The sequence below is a fragment of the Gossypium raimondii genome, chromosome 4 (assembly GCF_025698545.1).
Source record: "Gossypium raimondii isolate GPD5lz chromosome 4, ASM2569854v1, whole genome shotgun sequence".
Classification (NCBI taxonomy): Eukaryota; Viridiplantae; Streptophyta; class Magnoliopsida; order Malvales; family Malvaceae; genus Gossypium; species Gossypium raimondii.
The window spans coordinates 45735638-45757096 of record NC_068568.1 but is presented as its reverse complement, the minus strand read 5'-3'; the positions used below and the strand labels follow the sequence as shown (position 1 = coordinate 45757096).

General features: G+C 29.8%; 1 protein-coding gene across 1 annotated transcript; it reads left to right on the top strand.

Moving 5' to 3' along the window:
• The first annotated feature begins 15214 nt into the window (after nt 1–15214).
• On the top strand, nt 15215–19484 carry LOC105780391 (uncharacterized oxidoreductase At1g06690, chloroplastic). Its single transcript, XM_052629721.1, is given in 12 exon segments — nt 15215–15298; nt 15962–16232; nt 16701–16792; nt 16872–16912; nt 17036–17200; nt 17283–17305; nt 17434–17505; nt 17599–17771; nt 18096–18144; nt 18147–18175; nt 18249–18311; nt 18981–19484. Coding segments are annotated over 12 exon segments (1233 nt in total). The 5' UTR covers nt 15215–15229; the 3' UTR covers nt 19167–19484.
• The last annotated feature ends 1975 nt before the right edge of the window (nt 19485–21459 follow it).

Genomic DNA, 21459 nt, shown 5'->3' with positions numbered 1-21459 from the left:
ACTGCTTCAAACATGAAATATCTGAAAAACAAAAACTAGAAAAAATATATCGTAAATTAAACTTTTCACTATTAATTTTTATTTTTAATAGTCAATAAATTTATCTTAATACTTATTATTTATAATCAAGTAATTTTAGACGAAACATCTTAGTAAAATTAAATTTTTATTTAAAATGTAATAACAACTATTTAAAATGGCAAATTCAATAATATACTGAATAAAAAAGTTTATATTGGTTAGTTCAAAAGTTTCTTCAAACTCATGTTTTATATATACTAATTTTAATGTCACTTGCATTTCACATAATTTTATATATTTAGTTTTTAATTAAAGATTTTATAATAATAATATTTTTATTAAATAAATAATAATATTTTAAATCATAATTAAAGCATTTAAACTCCCTACTCCATGGTTGCACCGTTAAATATTGCTTGTAAACTATCCAAGGTCTTTGGCATAGCACCTTCTCAAAATCTTTAGGGTTTTGAAATTTTGTTAGGTAATAGTCGTTTTCGATATCCATTAATCGAAACGTCTGAGATGGTCTCCATAACAAATAAATTTTGTTTTGGAGTGCGGAGTATCCGATGTTTCTTCCTAGAAGTTTAATTACTACTGTATACTCTATGTCCTTAATGAGTATTTGATTTACCTGTTCAGAAAAATCGATTGACGGGATGCCGTGATGTAATACCCCGAAAATTTTTACAGTAAGATATTATATTTGATATAGTAAGGAAATAAAGTGACAAAAAGGAGAATTTTGAGTTATGAAAACATTGGGAAGTATATTATGACATATTAATTAAAGAAAGGATTAAATTGCAAAAGTGAGAAAATTTTGTTATCCAAGAGTAAATACTCAAAATTGAGGGGTTAAAGTGTAAATATGAAAAGTTGAAGGACCAATAGTGTAAATATTTTAAGGATGGAATTTTAAATGATCTAAAGGGTAAAATAGTCAATTAGAAGAAAGAGAAATCTAGAAAATAATGATGATGTTGGAGATATTTTATATCAAATAAATAAATAAATATTAGTTTATTAATATTTTAATTTGATTTTTAAATGACATTTTATCATTTTATTATTTTATTTAGTATATATATATGTGGAAAAAAGATGAAGAATCATCTTCCTTTCCCATGCATTTCACGTTAGAAGAGAAGAGAAGAAAGAAAGTTTTACTTTCTTTACAATTTGGTCCTTCCACCAAAAATTTATTATTTTCACCTAGAAATCAAAAGAATTTTCATAGCTACCAAGAGATAAAAATGTTAAGGAGACTATGGAGAGCTAGAATATCAAGTTAGATTCGAGAAATAGAAGCTGGAGGAGAGAGAAAATCAAGTTAAACATTGAAATCAATAGAGCAAGGTAAGAACATCAAGATTTTAATATATTTTTGAGTTTGATATTATTGAAAAAGTAGGGAATTGATGTTAATGTAGGGATTTATTATATAAGGTTCTATGTTCTTGATATGTTAGTGAAGGGAAACAAGAGGAATTGATAGAAAATATTGTAGAGAAAGGAAAGGAGGGTGTTATAAATTTGATTATCAACATCTTGCACTAAAACAGTTTTGGACAGCAACAGTAGGTTAACTTTGAAAAATACCATAAATCGTGGAAATCTAATTAGAGGATGAAAAAAATATAGAATTAAATCTTATTGAGTCTAGTTTCTCATAGAAGAAACGGTGTAAGTAATGGAATTGTAAATCATGAGATATAATGAATTTTGTTAGATAAGGTCAGAATGAATTTGGGTTCCCCTGTTCTGACTGGGAAAAATCATTAAAAATTGTATAAAAATAATTATGGGTTATAGTTTATATATTTAAAATCCTTAATGAGTCTATTTTCAATAGAAACAAACAAGGACATCATCCGAATTCTATACAAAGAGATAATTAATTTTTAGTGAAGAGGGGTCAAAACTGTCGAACAGTGAAACAGGGGAAACTTTAAAGAATAAACTGTACTTATTGGCTAAACCAAAAATTCTGAAATTTTTATGGTAAGAATATATGTGAGTCTAGTTTTAGGGAAAATTAACGATATTAATTTGGAGCTCTCTAGCTCAAGATATAAATAAATTAGTGACTCTGACTCAGATAGATAGCTTGAATTTACATACAGGAAAATAGTGATAGTATGAATAATGTTGTTTAAATGTGTTGTACACATTAAGGATGTGGAATGGAGAGGAGGAGGAGGAAAATTGGGAAATACATGAATGATTTGTGTATAATTGGTCATATGATTGATTATAATTGATAAACGATGAAATAGAAATGATGCTTATATTTTTGCATTATTGGTCATGGTTTAAGCTCATGTGTGAAAATAAGGTTTCATAGTATGTGTATATGGTATATTCGGTATATGATTTGGCATGAAATAATGTCATGAATGGTTTATGAATTAACACATGTTGGTAAGCGTGATACATGAATAAATGTTGTGCTCATCCATGCTTATAATGCTTATGCTATATGTGTATTTGGCTAACATGTTTGGTGTACATGCTTAGGCTTTGGCCAAGTAGTGGTTGGATTATGCCACGTTAATTTATAAGTTATGCATTGAAATGGTAAGTGCCTAATTGGAAATATGCTTGTGATCATGAAAAGGGTGGTAAGGTTTAAATTATGTAATCTTTAGTGAAATAGTTTATCATGTGGTTAGTTTCAAAAAGAGTTATGTTTAAATACACTAGCTTGCGACTATGGTTGAATGATATGTTTATATCTTGTGTGATGTGCATAGGAAACGAGTGTGGAAAGATAATGAAATAGTAAGTTCATATGGCTGAAATTTAATGATTAAATGTTAATTTTATGAATTATATAATGTATGATAAGATATATTTGTTGATGATTTGAGAATAAAATAACAATGCGAAAACCGAATAAATGATCAAATTGAGTGAAACGTCAGATTTGAGTACTTCTAATCAGTGACAAGTGATAAGTGGTAGCTTTAGCTACACTTATTTGATCAGTGACAAGTGATAAGTGAGAGCTTTAGCTACACTTATCTAATCAGTGACAAGTGACAAGTGATGAGTGGTAACTTTAGCTACACTTATCTGATCAGTGACAAGTGATGAGTGGTAGCTTTAGCTACACTTATCTGATCTGGGACAAGTGACAAGTGATAAATGTGATCCGTGTAAGACCATGGCAGAGCTATGGCTTCGGAAAGTGCTAAGTGATCATACGCAAGACCATATTTATACTATGGCAAAGTGGAAGTGAAGTACTCAATTTTCCATAACCATTCCCTAATTTGATTAAGGATGGTAAGTGACAAATAGGCCCAAAAGAATTATAGTAAATGGATAAGTGGTAGTGAATTTATACCAGGATGATGAGTTGAGTTGATATTGTTATTTAAGCTAAAGTGATATTTTCATTGCAAACTTGAGAATTTCATAAATGTGTTAATGAATGGTATAATCAGTAAACGTTGAGTTAAATGATAAATACGTATTAGTATTGAACTTAATGATTTGAATTGTGAACATAAGAAATTTGTGAATTGAATGAAATGGAAATGAAGCATTGAATTATTAAGACTTGTGAATTGCATGAATATGTATCGGGTCTCGTAGGTCCTATTTATTATGAATATAATATTTTGAGCATATATTATGAAGAATTATAAAATCATGTTAATAATGTGAAAGTTTTAATTTAGATGAAGTTTTATAACTCGGTTAAATACGTTTACAAGTGTATGCGTTCTGGTAATGCCTCGTACCCTATTTTGGTGTCGAATACGGGTAAGAGGTGTTACACATTAACCGAAGACCACACGTCGTCCACATCCAGTAACTCAAAATCTTCATCATCATCAAAACTGTCCATTGCCGCTGCTTTCCTTTCGACCCGAAGTCTCGTCCCCACCAGACATTCCTTCCAGGATCGAGGATTCGCTGAAGTCAAAATCACCTCCATGACGACATCCTTATCACCCTTTGTATCCTTGATTCTTACTTTCTTAGTCGATCGATTATCAACTCCTATTCCTTCGCTATTCTCTTGCTCCGTAGACTCCATACCATACGTAATTTTAGATGAAACATTTTAGTAAATTAAAATTCTTATTTAAAAATGTAATAACAACTATTTAAAATGGTGAATTCAATAATATACTGAACAAAAAATAATTATATTGGTCAGTTCAAAAGTTTCTCCAAACTCATTGTTTATATATACTAATTTTTAATGTCACTTGAATTGATTTTTAACTTTTATTCAATTTGTTGAATATAATCAAAATATATAAATTTATTTATTAAATAAATAATAATATTTTAAATTATAAGTAAAGTATTTATACCTTATTCAATATAGAATATAATTTAGTCACCCTTATTAGATAAGTTGTCAATTTTAGTCACCTCGTTAGATAAGTTGTCCAATTTAGTCACTCTACTGTTAAATGCCTTTGGTCACTAAACAAAATTCTGACGTGGCAATCTTTTGATTGGTATAATAACAAATTTAGCCTTCAACACTTTGCACATTCTATCAAATTTGTTCTAGTTCTAAAAATTCAATAAATTTAACCTTCAATATTTGCACATTTTTATTAATTTAGTCAAAATTTTAAAATTAAAAGAATATAAATTTAAAAACTTGAAAATATAAACTATCAACAAATAACCATTTTTATTAACCATTTCATCCATGAAAACATTTAACAAATAACCAAAGCAACCATCAAGCTATCAACAAAGTGACCATTGCCATTATGCTATACTTATTTACATAACCTACAAAACCAACAAGATCCAAAATACCATCAACTGCAAAATCAACATTTCAAACATAAGACTTCCTAGGTACATGCCAAAACCAAAATAAGAGCATCACCAACACTTGAGTTCAGGATTGTTGCTAGATGTTGAACCGACATACAAAATGAATAGTACCTAACCTGCGCACGGACAAACGAAAACATATGCTTAGTATAACTCAATGGTATTTCTATAATCCGAACGATAAGTATAATATGAAACATAAAATAGCATAAACTTAAAATGAAATATCATGCAAATCATCAAGCCAAATATGCTATTTCACATAATCATGTACTCAAAACCATCTTATTTCTCTTATATAAACTTAAGCCTATCTCATTTTGCAAGTTAATAACCATATAATTCATGTAAGATACATTTCATCTCAAAATCCAACTTCATGATTTCATGGAACATAACATATTAATGATCCCAATTCAATCCACAATCCACAATCCACAATTCACATTTCATTTTCCATTTCTAATTTTATTTCTTATTATTTTTGCCATATCAAAATAATATAAACCATTTTGTTCTTTTATATCCCTATTAACACGATTCGGACTCGAACTGATACACGGATCCAACCAATATACCAGTTTGGCACCTAGTGCCTCATCGGATAAATTCGAAGCAAATAGTTGCTCTCAACGCTATCAAATATATTGACACTCAATGTCCCATCGATTAAACATAAGCAAATTGGCACCCAATGCCTTATCAACTCGTAGTCAAAGAAATCCTTAAACTCTTCTTATCATATGGCATGCCAACTATATTTGACTCTACCTGTAATACCCTAAAATTTTTTATCGTAAGATATTATTTTTGATATAATAAAATAAGGAAATAAAGCGACAAAAAGGGGAAATTTTGGAGTTATGTCAATATTGGGAAGTATATTATGACATATTAGTTCAAGAAAGGATTAAATCGCAAAAGTGAGAAAAGTTTTGTTGCCCAAGAGTAAATACTCAAAATTTGAAGGGTTAAAGTGTAAATAAGAAAAATTTAAAGGACCAATGGTGTAAATATTTTAAGGGTGGAATGATCTAGAAACTAAGAAAAATGGATGAATTAGGACCAAATTGAAAAAGGTGAAGAATTTTGAGGGACTAAATCGTAATTTTACCAAATTAAGTGATGACTCAAGGATGAAATTTTAAAAGACCATAAAGGGAAAAATGGTCAATTAGAAGAGAGAGAACTCTAGAAGATAATGATGATGTTGGAGATATTTTAGATTAATTAAATAAATATTAGTTTATTAATATTTTAATTTAATTTTAAATAATATTTTATTATTTTATTATTATTTTATTTAGTATATATATAAGAAAAGGAAGATGAAGAATCATCCAACCCACTATTTTTCACATGCACCAATGTAAGAAAAATAGAGAAAGAAAGAAAGTTTTGCTTTCTTTACAATTTGGTCCTTCCACAAAAAATTCACCATTTCATCTAGAAATCAAAAGAATTTCCATATTCATCAAGAGAGAAAGATAACAAGGAGACTATGGGATGCTAGAATATCAAGTTAGATTCAAGAAATAGAAGATGGAGGAGAGAGAAAATCAAGTTAAAGATTGAAATCAATATGGCAAGGTAAGAACATCAAGATTTTAATATATTTTAAGTTTGATATTATTGAAAAGTATGGAAATGATGCTAATGTAAAGTTTTCAGATATATGGAACTATGTTCTTGATATGTTAGTGAAAAGAAAATAAGAGAAAGTGATGAGAAATAGTGTAGAGAAAGAAAATAAGGGTGTTATAAACATGGTAATAAACATCTTGCACTAAAACAGTTTTGGACAAAGAACAATAGGATAACTTTGAAAAATCACCATAAATTATGGAAATTTAATTAGAGGATGAAAAATATTTAATTAAATCTTATTAAGTCTAGTTTCTCATAGAAGAAACGTGTAAGTAATGAAATTGTAAATAATGAGATATAATAAATTTTGTGAGACAAGGTCGAATGAATTTGGGTTACCCTATTCGATTTTGGAAAATCATAAAAATTTAATAAAAATAATTAGAGGTTTAAATTTTATTTTAAAATCCTGAATGAGTCTATTTTCAATAAAAACAAACGGGAACATCATCCGAATTCTGTACAAAGAGATAATTAATTTTTAGTGAAGAGGGTTTGAAACTATCAAACAGTGAAATAGGGAAAACTTTAAAGAATAAACTATACATATTGGCTAAACTAAAAATTCTGAAAATTTTATGGTAAGAAGATCTGTGAGTCTAGTTTCAGAGAAAACTTGCGGATCTCAATTCGGAGTTCTGTAGCTTAAGATATAATTAATTTAGTGACTATGACTCAAGTGAACAGCTTGTTATGAGTAAACAAGTAAATAGTGGTATTATGTATATATCAAGGATGCGGTATGGAGTGGAGGAGGAGGAAAAATATATGTGAATATTCAGCTAATATGAGTTTATTTTAAAATAGCTAATTTATATGTTTTAGATTCAAGGACTAAATTAAATAAAAGTAAAATTTAATGGTAATTTTATAAAATGTCAAAAATAACCGAATTGCATGAAATGAATTGTTTTATTATTTAAATTAATAAATTGAATGAAATATTAATTTAGATCAAGATTGGATAAAATTCGAGGAAAATGAAAAATTACTAAAATGTCCCAGAATTTTGGTATTTCTGCAATTTAGCTCGGTAAGTTCGTGTAACTTGAATTATATTCTTAAATGCTTGAAATGTATGTTATTGATGTGAATATGATTTGAATGTTCATTGTATGAAAATTGATGAAACATTGATATATTTGATTAAAAAAGGGGAAGAAATCCCGGTTGAATGGAAGGAAAATTTGATGGATCTCTGAAAAGGAATTGACGGTAAAAAGGATCTAGCCCAGACAGGTGATCCTATCCTGATATAGCCCTCCCGAAGAATATGTGAAAAACGGATTTAGCCCGGATGGGTAATCCGAATTAGGGTCTGAATTTAGCCTGGACTGGTAATTTAGATCCAAGCTCATTAAAGTAATTGTCATTGCAGGGGATTTAGCCTGGACTAGTAATCCCGACAATACTCTATGAGTTTATATTACAGGGAATTTAGCCTGGACTGGCAATCCCGCTGTAAGGATGAGGTTCGCGGGAGTGTGCTCCCTGAAATGGAAATGTGCGCACATGAATATGAATTGACAGACCCGGATTTGTACACTAAAAGTGTACCTTTAAAAATCCATCGAAATTTTCGAGAAATTCAACGGGATAAATATGGAAAATAATAAGGGTAATAGAAAACATGGAATTGAATTATTATTGGAAATATATTATTGAATTTAATACCCAGTTTGGATTGAACGCGGGATTGAGTACAATCGTTCTGTGCCAAAGGATGAATTGACGGCAAATTTCCCAAGTAAACTGAGGTTCAGCATTTGTTGCGGACTTTCGTGTTTACTATCTGTTTAGCTCTCATGAGCTTAAGTTCAGCCTTTGAGCTTCTGAAAACGATGTACTCATATCCGTAAGTTGTTCTTCGAAAGGTAAAATATCGGGAGTTGTCTTGAATGGTAATATAATTATTTATATGATGCATTGAATTGGTAAGTATTTAAGTGAAAATATGCTACTGCTCATGAAAAAGTATTAAGGTTTAAATTAAGCAATTTTCTTATGAAATGACTTATCATGTGATCAGTTCGGGAAAGGCTTTGGGTAAATGCACTAGCTTGTGACCATGGTTGAATGATATGTTTATGACTTGTGTGACATGCATATGGAACAAGCGTGGAAAGTAAAGAAATGCAAATGAAAATAAAGAAATTATCAAGAGTTAAAGTTATATAAAATCCTACTAAGCTTGGGATAATATGTTTAAGTGATACTGTGGATTTATTCACCTTGTAAGTTGATGAATATAGCTTCATGGGTATTGTGGTATCAATATTGGGTTATCCTTGATATGTATAGATTTCATATTTTAAAAGAACTAATATGATTAAAGACTACACGAGCTTACTAAGCATTCATTGCTTACGTATTTGTTTTTTTTATTTACCCTACAGATTATCGAAAGCTCGATTGGGTTGGAAACTTGTCGGAGATATATCACACTATCCATTGGTTTTATCGGTAATTTTGGATGATTTGATTCTAGTTATAATGGCATGTATAAGTTAATTTAGCCAACGTTGGCTCATTAATATTTTGATTTTGGTTGGTTTCAAATATGAATTCTAGATGAAATGAAATGTCTGAAAATTAACTTGTAAATTTCGGTAATGCTCTGTAACCCTGTTTCGGCTACGAATTCGGTTTAGGGGTGTTACACTACCTAAACAATTAATAGGGGTTTTCATTTCATAACCAACCAATGTCTCAATTCCACAGTTATTTTAATCAAGAAAACATTTATTCAACATATATAGTAGCCATAATTATCTTAATTCATGCTCAATTTTCATAGTTAATAAAAATACACACATTTATCAAACATATTCATTTCAATCCTCATAATCGTTATTCGATTCAAATCATCCAAGTGAGCAAGAATTCTCACCTCATATCTTACCATGCATGAACAAATCAATATACATCAATTTATAATTAGTTCAGATTATAGAAACACAAATCGTAAACTCCAAGCTATTTGTCGACGACTTTATCTTTTCCTTTCTTTTTTGAGGAATATGGGTCGATGTTAGCTATGGGATAAAACAAACAACACAATTCATCAATACACAAAAAATTTCACATTCAATTGCTAATATATGAAACTTTTGCATTTTATTCAATTTAGTCCATAAACTGGGACTAACATAACTTCCACATTTAACCTCAAATTTTTATAAAAATTTCACTCTAAGCCAAATTTAACTCCCTATTTCTCATTTATACCTTAAAAATTTTAAAATTTTTCAATATGGTCCCTATTGCACAAAATCAACAATTGACTTTACAATTTAATCCTTTTTCACTTCTAACCTAAAAATCTATCAAATTGGTCCCTAAAACTTTAACTATTGAACAATAGTAGCACCTTCAATCTTTAATAGTATTGAAAAATAGGACATGGGTCAGCTAGCTTATAGTATCGGGATTCCGAAAATATAAAAATTATGAGAAAATGACTAAATTGCACTAACTAATTTAAGCTTAGAAAAATTAAGCCCTAAGATTCAATTCAATTCTCTTCTAATTATAATTTATTAAATATTTACAAGTCCAATTTACAGCATTGGGGTTCAGGAACTATATTTTTCGACATTACAGACTTTCGGGTCGTTACACTTCTCTTGACTCCCACACAACTTTCACGCCGACAACACTACAACTTTCACTGCCTTCCCCCATTACACTAACCACACAAACCTCTAAGCACCACTCCATTCCCATAACCACCACTGTAGTTCCCCAACCTATTATCTGACTCTATCTTCAAGCTCCAATATTGGCAAAGCCTCACCTAAAACCAATACTAAGAACACAATCAAAATTCAACCAATAAATTCAGTAACAACAACCAATCTTCAAAAAGAAAGAGGGGGGACTCCAAATCTAGTGATTTTAGACTTGCAAAATTGGGAAGAAAAAATTAAAAAGAAAAAAGAAAAGAAAGAAAGAGAAATAAAAAAATAAATGGAGAAGTTTTATCCTTATAAGGCGAGACTTGAGTGTTATGATTTGTATAAAAAACTTAGTACTTGTTATATAATATGTTTGATTTTTTATAAGTTGGTGCGAAAGATTGGAAAAGTGAAATCTATAACCCTTGGCCACATTGAAGGTGTTGAAGTGAAATCATATCACTCAACTTTACAAATGCAAAAAAAAAAAAAACTTTGTATCCCTCTAGGTATTGTGTTTGCGTTTAGTCAACAATGGAGCATGGATGGATGGAGTTAAGGTTTCCACCACCATATTAGTAAAAAGAGGGAGAAGAAAATTTGTATTTATAGTTTTTAATATTTTTTTACCGAAAAAAAAGGAAAGGGAAAACTTTTTTCAAGTCCTTTGCTGATTATTTAACTTTTTTCGTTCTTTTAATGGGTTACGTGTTCTCCAATGTTAGAAATTAGTACCATTTGATTAGAGTACCATAATGATAGACAAAAAAAAAGTACAAGTACTACATTGAAAGATTTGATAAAGTATAAAGGTAATTTATGCCATCATCCCTTCTAAAACAATTTTAAAGTTCGGATTTTTATTCGATATTTAAAAGAAAATAAGAAAAAATTTATTTTGAAAAAATAGTACTTGAGTTTTGAATCAAGAATTACACAAAATCAAAATCAAGTTTTAAAAATGTAAAAATGGCCTGTCAAAATTTAGGATTTGATGTCGAAATCTGAAAAATTATATACTTCCCAATGAAAATATGAAGTTCTCATCTGAAACAAAGGAACAATAGAGGCAAAATTTAATTATTTTGCTAAAGGTCATTTCTCCAATGGTAAAAATTCAAACGTGCCAACGATAAAATTTTGAAATAGCCCAACGATAACTTTAATTTCCTATAAATACCTAGGCCATTTTCCATTCTTTTCACTCAAATCCAACTTTCTCCATTCTTTCTAAACCCTCAATTCTTTCAAGATTTGTTCGAAATTTTCCAATAAATTTGTATAAAAATATTATAGTTTTATTTTATTATTTCGTAGATTATTAATTTCGATTAATTTTTCATGAATGGCAAGTTCTTTTATTCGTTTCAACAGTAAGCACATTTCCGTCGCTCAATCGATAATGGTAAGGAAAAAATTTAAATTTTATTATTTTCAATTAAGTTAATTTTAAAGTTTTTATTTTTTAAAAAAAATATTTTGTTGATATAAATAGGTAGATGATCATGTTTTGGGGAGGTTCATACACAATTTATCAAAAAGCGCACCAAATGAAATTCATGGTTATTTGCAAGATGTGAGATTCTTACATGCGTCTCGTATGCTCAGAGGCTGTAAATTGGACCCTATACTTATCAACGTGTTGGTGGAAAAATAAAGACTCGAGACACACACATTTCATCTTCCATGACGTAAGTGTACAATCACACTTGAGGACGTAACTTTACAACTCCGTTTACCTGTGGATGGGCTAGTCGTTACGAGGGCAGTGATCGTTCCCAGTAAATAGGACCTTTGTGAGGCATTTTAAGGGAAGGTGTCGAACAAGTTTTAAGGTAGTCGGATAGAGATGAGATGGTTTCCTCCTAACGTGATTGACGTTGTCAATGAACAATATACTTGAGAATTCATCTTGAGGTTAATTGAGGGCATTCTAATTCCCGATAAATCTCAAAATTTGGTACACATAAGGTGGATACTACACTTGGTTGACTACAAAGAATGCGGTCAACTGAGTTGTGGATCAGTCATGTTGGCCACGTTGTATAGGGAGTTGTGCCGGATGACAGAACTGGATAAGATGTCAATTGGTGGTTGTCTGCTCTTGGTGCAGTCATGGGCATGGTGGCGGTTACCATTTTTATGTCCTCGAGTGGATGCCCTTTATACATTCTCGTTGATGACAAGGTAAAATTCATTTGATAATAATATATAGTTACCATAGTAAACGTTATTTATTTATTATATGTTTGAATTAACATATTGTTTGAGTAGGTGGAACCATGAGTCGAATTATGTGGAACTACTGGAGCTACTGTTAGATCAATGCTCAGAAGCCAAGGTTAGTTATTAAAATTTTCAAACCTATAATAATTACGCAATGATTTGAAATTTAAAATTTTATAGATAACAAAATTTATAATCGTGCACTGAAAGTTTGAATGAAAAGTTTTCAAAAACAAAATTACTAAAATATAAAGTTCCAAATATAAAAATTAAAGTTAATATATATTTTGCTCATTGAATTTGTTCATTTATATTTAATTGATACATTCTTGGTAATTGAAATTGTATTCTGTCACCAATTTGATATCTTTGCACTAACATTGTTAATTTGTACTAACGTGACATTGATGGCCAATTCAACAATGGCATGTGGCAACCTCTTAGTATGTACTATGACAAACATAAATAGAAAAAAAAATTAATTATATATAAAATAATAATATTTTTTCACATTAAGTATGAACATGGACAAACTGGCATCTAGATAGATCTAAATTTAGACAATCATTTGTCTAGATTCATCCAGATGTGTTTTAATAATATTATATAATCATAAAATATCAATTTTAGGTTATTATTGTTTTAAAAATATATAAAAATATAAAACCTATCAGATTTTTAAAATATATAATTTATAAATTTATAAAGATATATAAAATTATTAAAAACACATTTAGAATGAATCTTAATAAATTATTATCTAGATGTATTTGAATCTAGACAACAATCTTTCTAGGCTCATTCTTGATGTGAAAACTTTTGTATACATTTTGATTGATTTATACATTTTAAATTTTAAAATTTTAAAATAATAATACAAATAATCTAATATTTTATTAAAAAATATATGTAATTACTAAAAACAAATCGAAATGAAATTAGACAATTGGTTGTTTAGATTTAAATGTATATGCACAACCATTTGCCCAGATTCATTCTTAATGTGAAAAAATATAATTTATATATTTTTCAAAAGTTTTAAAATTTGTATTTATGTTTTTCAAGTACCACACTAAGAGGCCGTCATGTGTCACCATTGAATTGACTATCAGTATCACGTGAGCATAAATTAACTATGTTAGTATGTAGATACCAAATTATGTAATGAAATACAAGTTCAAGAGACAAAATATACATTAACCTTAAAAATCCCAAACATACAAGTTTTTCGAAAATGAAAACTTTTGCCAAAATTAGAGTTTTCTAAAATGAAAGATTTTAAAAAATGACTAAATTTGTCCAACAAACATTTTTTTAACATTTGGTGCACCTTACTTCTAATAATTAATTATATTATATGATACACGAAAATAAAATAAAATAAAACTTAATTATTATTCAAATTATTTAAATAAATTTAATATACTAAATTATTTAACTCGAAATTTATTTTAATTTTAAATATTCTAGTCACATACTGGGTAAATTAGAAAAAAAAAGTTAATTAATGATTTAGGCTTTTTTTCATATTTAAAGAAATATGTCGATTTTGGCGAGAGAAACAAAAAATACGCTGCAAGAAGCGTTTTCTGTTGACATGTCTAAAAATACGTTTTCTTTAATAATTTAGGGCCAGTTCTTCATTGCTTTTGAAGAGTACTTTTGAAAAGTGTTGTGGAAAAGTGCTTTTGAGAAATTTGAGTGTTTGATATTACTGTCAAAAAGTGCTTTTGAAGAATAAAATGTCCATTTTAGACATGATATTATAAAGTAACAAATATGTATTTAAATAATGTTCAAATTAGTTAATATTATGATATTTTAGCAAAATATTAAAAAATATTTTATTATAACTTATTGCTAATATTTTAATATATAATATTAATTTTAAATATTTTTAGTAATTAATATTAATTATTTATTAAATTTAATTAGAATATATAAACTATATTTAAATATTTAAATATAATAATTAAAAATTTGTAATTAGATATTGACACAATTGTATCATTTTAAAAATTATTTTTTATTTTTAATTAATGCTTTTAACACATTTGCATTATTTTATTTTAAAAATTACATGCCATCTTCAAATGTAATCACCACCGTTTGATTGTTCATTTGTATGAACAAATCTTATCCCACGGTTAAAAAAATTCCTATGATGCCAATGTGCGTACAGTTACCAAAATAGTTCATATATTTTATTTCTTAATATAATTTTCATATCTTTCCTCTCACAAGCTCAACCAAAAACGCAAGGAAAAAAAGGGTATGTTTTCTTATTTTTTATTTTTATTTGATGATCCAAAATGAAGCCTTTCTTTCAGCGTTTTTCTTCTCAAAGGGTCTCTTCTTCACTATTAATCTCATTATCTCTCGCTCTTTTCACTCTCCTCATACATTTTGCCAAATTGAAATTTATTTAAGGAAAGTGAGAAAGGAACCAAAAAGTAATCTTCAAATCAGAATAAGAGGAAAAAAAATTTCCCCAGATCTTTTTTATTCTTTTGGTTGTTTAAACTGCGTTTGTCTTTCACTTGATAATCTTTCTCTTGTATCTTCCCCAACCTTTTTCTGCTAATGTTTTGGATTGTTTATTACTTAGCTTCAGGATGGAGAAGTTTTAGATTCAAAATTAATGAAATTGTTGTAGGCTGCGATTTGTAACTTTATGATCCGTTTGCTTGGAAATCGCAGAATAAGATAATTTAAATTTATAGCTATGATGAGATTGATCTCTGTTTTGAGTTTAATTGGAGCTATATTTATGAATTTGTAACCTAAGGGGAAGGAAACTGAGGAATGAAAGGGGAAGGAAATCGCAAAAATCGCAGATGAACAAAAAACCAGAGATGAGAGAAGAGATGAGAGCAAAGTACCAGTTTGTGTGTGTGGGTAAAAAAGTAAAACAGCAGCTTAGAAGCACTTTTTGGCTGAAAAGCTATAAATTTCTGCTTTTTCATCTGCCCAAAAGTGCTCCAAAGAAGTTGAAAATTTAACTAATGTTTTTAATTAATAAATATTTTTATTTTTAATTAATAATTCTTTTATTTATATAAAAAATTACTAAATATGTAATTATATAATAAAAGTATATCATTATGTTAAAAATATTTTTAATTAATAACTCATTTATTTATATATAATTTATTTTTGTTTTATAATATTAAAATTTACCATATTCTAAATAAAAAATAATGATATTTGAAATACTTGATTTTATAATATTAGAAATGATTATACCCACAATATAAATAAGTGGAAAACATAAATATTTAATATATAAAAATTATATATAAAAGTAAAATATATCGAACAAATTAGTTAACAATCAAATATATTTAACACAACTTATTCTTGAACTCGTTTAAAAGAATAATACAAATATCAATACTAACTGCGCTGAATTAAATATTAAACATTCTTGTGGATACTTGCTAAACTACGTACGTGTCTTGAAAATTTTCTGTGGATACTTTACTTTCCACTGGATACAAAAAATTTTCAGCAAAAATAAATAATTATATTTTGTTTTGAAAAATAAAACAAAATCTTATTTGTGTTAGGAATTGCTAGTACAGAATTTGCCCTTGAGTTCCAAAGGAATATCATCAATGGCCATGAATGTCAGCAGTGCCTGTTTCTCAGTTTTCAGTTGCAAGAAACCCAACCGAATAAGAGCGGTTGCTTCCGAGGATTTTGCCTCTACCGCTGCTCTCAAAACAGATACAGAAGACAAATTGAAGTTAGGAGGATCGGAGCTCAAAGTGACAAGGCTCGGAATCGGAGCTTGGTCTTGGGGTGACACCAGTTACTGGAACAACTTTCAATGGGATGGTAAACTTTTACATTTTTCAGCTCATTTTTCTTTGATTTTTTGCTTATTTTTATGGTTTTTTGTGTAAGTAATTTCATAAAATGAAAATAACAGAATAATGGGTTTTTTCTTCTTCTCTTCCCCTCCCCCCCCATATTTTAATGTAATTCAGCGTTTTCTTGCTTGTGTAACGTGTTTGTATGGTTCAAAAGTTAAAAGGTTGTTTGATATCTAGATTTTGGATTATTTTACTCTTTTTTTTCTCTCTAATTAAGTTTATATATTTGTATCCCTTGTATACTGGCAGGTTCTTGGATTAGAACTATTGATTTATTGTTTTCTTCCAATTACTAGGTTTAGTGTTAGATTTGATTTGTACAACTGCCACAAAGTGATGTGTTGAGAACGTTCTACGTGGAACTCTTGGTCTGCATTTGTTGCTTATGCTTTCTGCATATCTGATTGATTTGTACTTGCTGTGGACGCAGATCAGAAATTGAAGGCTGCTAAGGCTGCTTTCAATGGAAGTCTTGATTGCGGAATTACGTTTTTCGATACAGCTGAAGTTTATGGCTCTCCGGTAAAACACGAGATCATCTATAAATCAATTTATTTACTTTATTTATGGAAGAATACCGTTGATGATTCCTTTTTCACAGCTCGCCTTAGGTGCTGAAAATTCTGAAACTCTACTGGGAAGGTATGTGTCTTGAATTTCATTGAGGACAACGGTGTTACTTTAAAATCTCACCGAAGGTGGAATTAGCTTGCTCTAGTTATCTGCTGGCTTACTCTTCTAACAAAATACATTGTTTATTTAAAGATTTATAAAGGAAAGAGAAAATGATAATCCCGGTGAAGAGGTTGTTGTTGCAACGAAGTTTGCAGCTTTGCCTTGGAGGTTTGGTCGTCAAAGTGTCATCAGTGCACTCAAGGATTCCCTTAATCGGCTTGGCCTTTCATCAGTAGACCTTTATCAACTCCATTGGTCCGTAGTCATAATGCTTTATAGGATTTATTGATTGTATTTCTTAGTAATTCATCACAATTTTTCTTCTATTGCATTTCAGGCCTGGTATATGGGGAAATGAAGGTTGTTCGCAATGCAACACCCACTATTTCATTGAAGAATCAGACTTTATATAAGCTAGTACAATTGGATGTTTAAGCTGCCCAATCATGTTGAATAGAAGCTGAGTTCACTGAAAAATGATTTTTCAGGGTATATTGATGGTCTTGGCGATGCTGTTGAACAGGGCCTAGTGAAGGCGGTTGGTGTATCAAACTACAGTGGTAATATTTCTGTTGTGAATTACTGATTGCCACAGTTCGTATTCCACCTCATACGCATTGTAACTATCATAATGTAAAAACTCCTTGCTTCAGAGAAGCGACTTCGTGATGCTTATGAAAGGCTCAAGAAGAGAGGAATTCCTCTAGCTTCGAACCAAGTGAATTACAGTCTCATATACAGGTTACCTGAGCAGAATGGAGTAAAAGCTGCTTGTGATGAGCTTGGGGTCACGTTGATTGCTTATTCTCCTATTGCACAAGGTCATGTCCGTCTTTTTTCTTTTTTTAGTTGCTTGTTTATATTCATTTAAGTGCGAGTCTTTTGTTGTCTGCCATGATACTGATGTAAAGAATTAACAATAATAAATATAAAATCGAGCACGTTAGGGTATGTGGATTTGGAACTACTAGCATTCATTTTAAACAACACTTTTGCATGTGCAAGGTCGATTATCCACCAAAATGGGATGATGTAGTACACAAAGTCAAATAATCAGAGTTTGGAAACAAGAACTAATGTCAAATGCATAAACTGAGTCTGGCATATATATTCTTTTTAACACAAGTAGGGTGCCATATCTTTGTTTCAGGTGCCCTTACGGAAATATAAACCAGAAAATCCGCCATCTGGACCTAGAGGCGGATTTACACTCCGGAGTTTTTAACTAAGGTATGTCTCTTGAGTATTTCGTATCCCAATTTTAATTTCAGACTTGATTGCTAAGGTCTTTTTAAATATACAGCTCCAACCTCTCCTTATGAGAATTAATGAAATAGGAGGGAACTATGGGAAAACTCCAACACAGGTTTGTTCTTGTTCTTTTGCTTGTATATATATATATATATATATATATATATATATATATATATGCTTAAATCTGTTGATAGATCTGCTGCTTCAATATTATGGTCATATTAACAGCACTTAGCAAAAAGACAAGTGCATTAGAAACTCGATATTTCATGTGCTGCCCATTGGACACCCAACATCTTAGGCATTAGGCTTTGATGGCGTTTTCTTTTCATTGCACAATATGTGACTCAGCTTAATTACAACCATGGACACTAGTCCGTCTACAACAACCTCATAATCATGGCCTACACCAGCTGGGAAAATCTTGGCTCAAGTTGGTGAAATAATTGGTACAGAAGTTGTCTTCTTTAAAGTATATTTGATTTCCATGACCCATTCCTCGACCAAACAGCATATGCAGTCATGCACTATGATCACAATGAGATGAGAAAAAACCGCAAAGCTTCGCAAGTGCTTTAAGTCCTCTTTGATGGCATTATCCTAATTTGGTATCTATGTATCATCTCCCCTGTAACTTTTAGATACACGTCTGGAAGTTGTCACAAATAGGTGGGAACAGGCTGTTTTCTTCTCATACTTTTTCATCTCGAGTTGCAACTACTCGATAGGGTATTTTAAAATGTGCTGAGATCTTTTATGAAATGAGCTTTTTTTACTACAGGTGGTGCTCAACTGGTTAATAGCACAGGAGAATGTTGTGCCAATCCCAGGAGCCAAAAATGCTGCACAAGCTAAGGAATTTGTAGGTGCCCTTGGCTGGAGACTAAGCAACGAAGAAGTGGATGAGCTACGGTCACTGGCATCGGAGATAAGTCCTGTTACCGGTTTTCCTGTGGAGAAGCTGTAATTCTTTTTGCTCCGATTCAGGTTGACTTAATTCTTGAATGTTAAACATAGAATGAATAACTCATATTCTAGTATCGGTTCCTTTGAGCCTCATCGTTTGGGTGTTCATTCTGATGCCCAATTTATGGGATCAGATAATGGGAATTGTCTACTAGTGGTGTGTGGGGCAATGATTTCTACAAAAAAAAAAAAAAAAAAAAAAAAAGAGAGTAATGGTTCCTCTTTCTCTCCCCACCCTGTTTGTAATAGTACCATGTAATGTATGTATATCTTTGTGGCAGTCCATTCAAAGAAATTCAATCCTAGAAGCCTTACTATTTATTATAATGTATAACTTAAAAAATCAATTAAAGTTTAAGAAGGACACATTTGTCTCCAATTCTGAAGAGCAAAACCATGAGCTGTTTATGGCATGGTACAAATCTATAAGCTTTAGCATATAGAAGATTCATAAGCAGCCATGGAATAGCTTAAGCTAGCTAAACTCATTTCCCAAGTTTTTTTTTTAATTAAATAAAAATTGAATCCAACACTGAATATAATGTTTTAGGCAATGCATTTCTTTAAATCAAACAAATAATTTGATCTCTCAAACCCAAAAAAAGTCATCTTTGAATGCTTTTTAAGAAGTCAAAGTTATGTCAATCGATTTCCAATTTATTATTTCTAAAAGTTACAATAATAACAAATTATGATATGAATTTCAAAATTTTAAGAAATGATATATTTCTTGGTTTATAAATTTTAATTTTTAAAAAGCTGTCAAATTAGTAAACAAAATTTATTTTCCAAAATAAAAAATAAATAAATAAAATTCTTGTCTTCTGCTTCTGAGCCTTACAATGTATGTTTGCTTGGTCCAATTATCGTCACTAGTGATAATTAGACTGAAAGATTTTTATTTTTAATATGTTGTTGAATTTTTTAATAAAAGTGAATTAAAAAAAAATCTGGTTTGGCTGGGAAAGTTGTGGCTGACACAAGTATGAAAGTTGGTGACCCTGGGTGTATCAAAGGCATGGCCATTTGGAAACAAATCCACCAACTGCAGTAGAGAGAGAGAGAAAATCTGTCTTGGTTCTCATAGCTGAAAAGGACAACAAAAATAACATCCTGCTCCATTACGCTCAACGAGTGATGGGCGGAGGTTAGGCGAAGTTTGAAAAATTAATGCTATAAAAAATATATAATTTTATTATTTAATAGTTTATATTTTTATAATTTTTTAAGAATTAAATTAATTTTTTATTTTTATTGAAAATTAAAGTGTAATATTATTATTAATTTAAAATTTTATAAATTATAAAATAACTTAAATAGAAATTTCTTCATTTTAGGGGGTTTGTCAAGGATTAAAATAAATTGACCATGTTGTCATTTGTTAAAATAATTAAAATAAATTAAGTTCATTTGTTAATGATTTTCGTCATTGATCATGTTGACCGTTAAAATAAATTGACGAACTAATCAGATGATGATCTTTTTACTTGAAGCCCTAAACTGCATGTTTTACTTGGATATGAAGGCTTTTATGAGATAGTTATTAAAGATAATTAAAGATGTATTTTTAACTTTTAAATGAGATTAGTCATTTGGAGATGTATTTAGACACTCCTTGTTTAGGGATTTGTATGGAGAGATATTTGGGTAGAGTGATGTAACAATTTTAAATCAACTTTAGGGGGCTTTAGCCAATAGTTGTACCATATGAATTGTTGAATAAAATCATTCTCTAAGCAAGGCTCCGCAAATGTAGAATTGATGAATAACGATTATTGTGCGATGATTCTCTCTTTGCTTTTTTTTTTTACTCACATTTTAGATTTGTGTTTATTGCTCTTATTGCTTTGCTTTCTGTATTGATGTGTTTAAACTGTTCTGTCTAAACCTCTGTTCAAACATCTATTTGAAAATTTGTTTGAACATCAAATTAAATAGAGATCTAATTGAGGTTCTAACATAACCCAATTAAATAAAGCATTGTCCAAAGTTGATCTAAAACTAAAAAACTTGTCATCCCCAAATTAATAGAGCTTTTTGCTACTTCAATAAAACAATCATAACTTAAGTTTCAAAAGTCAAATTGACACATTTCAAATTGCGTTGAAAAGATAAGAAACAGCCCTACACATCCAAGTTATGAATCTACTTAGATATGCTTGGATCTCATCCAAAATTTCTTCACTAAATTTGCTAATTTTCCAAACTTTCAAAACACAATTATGCTAAGTGATTTGGGAATCCAAAATGGATGGAAAAGTTGACATACATGCATGGCATTCAAGTGGGTTGCC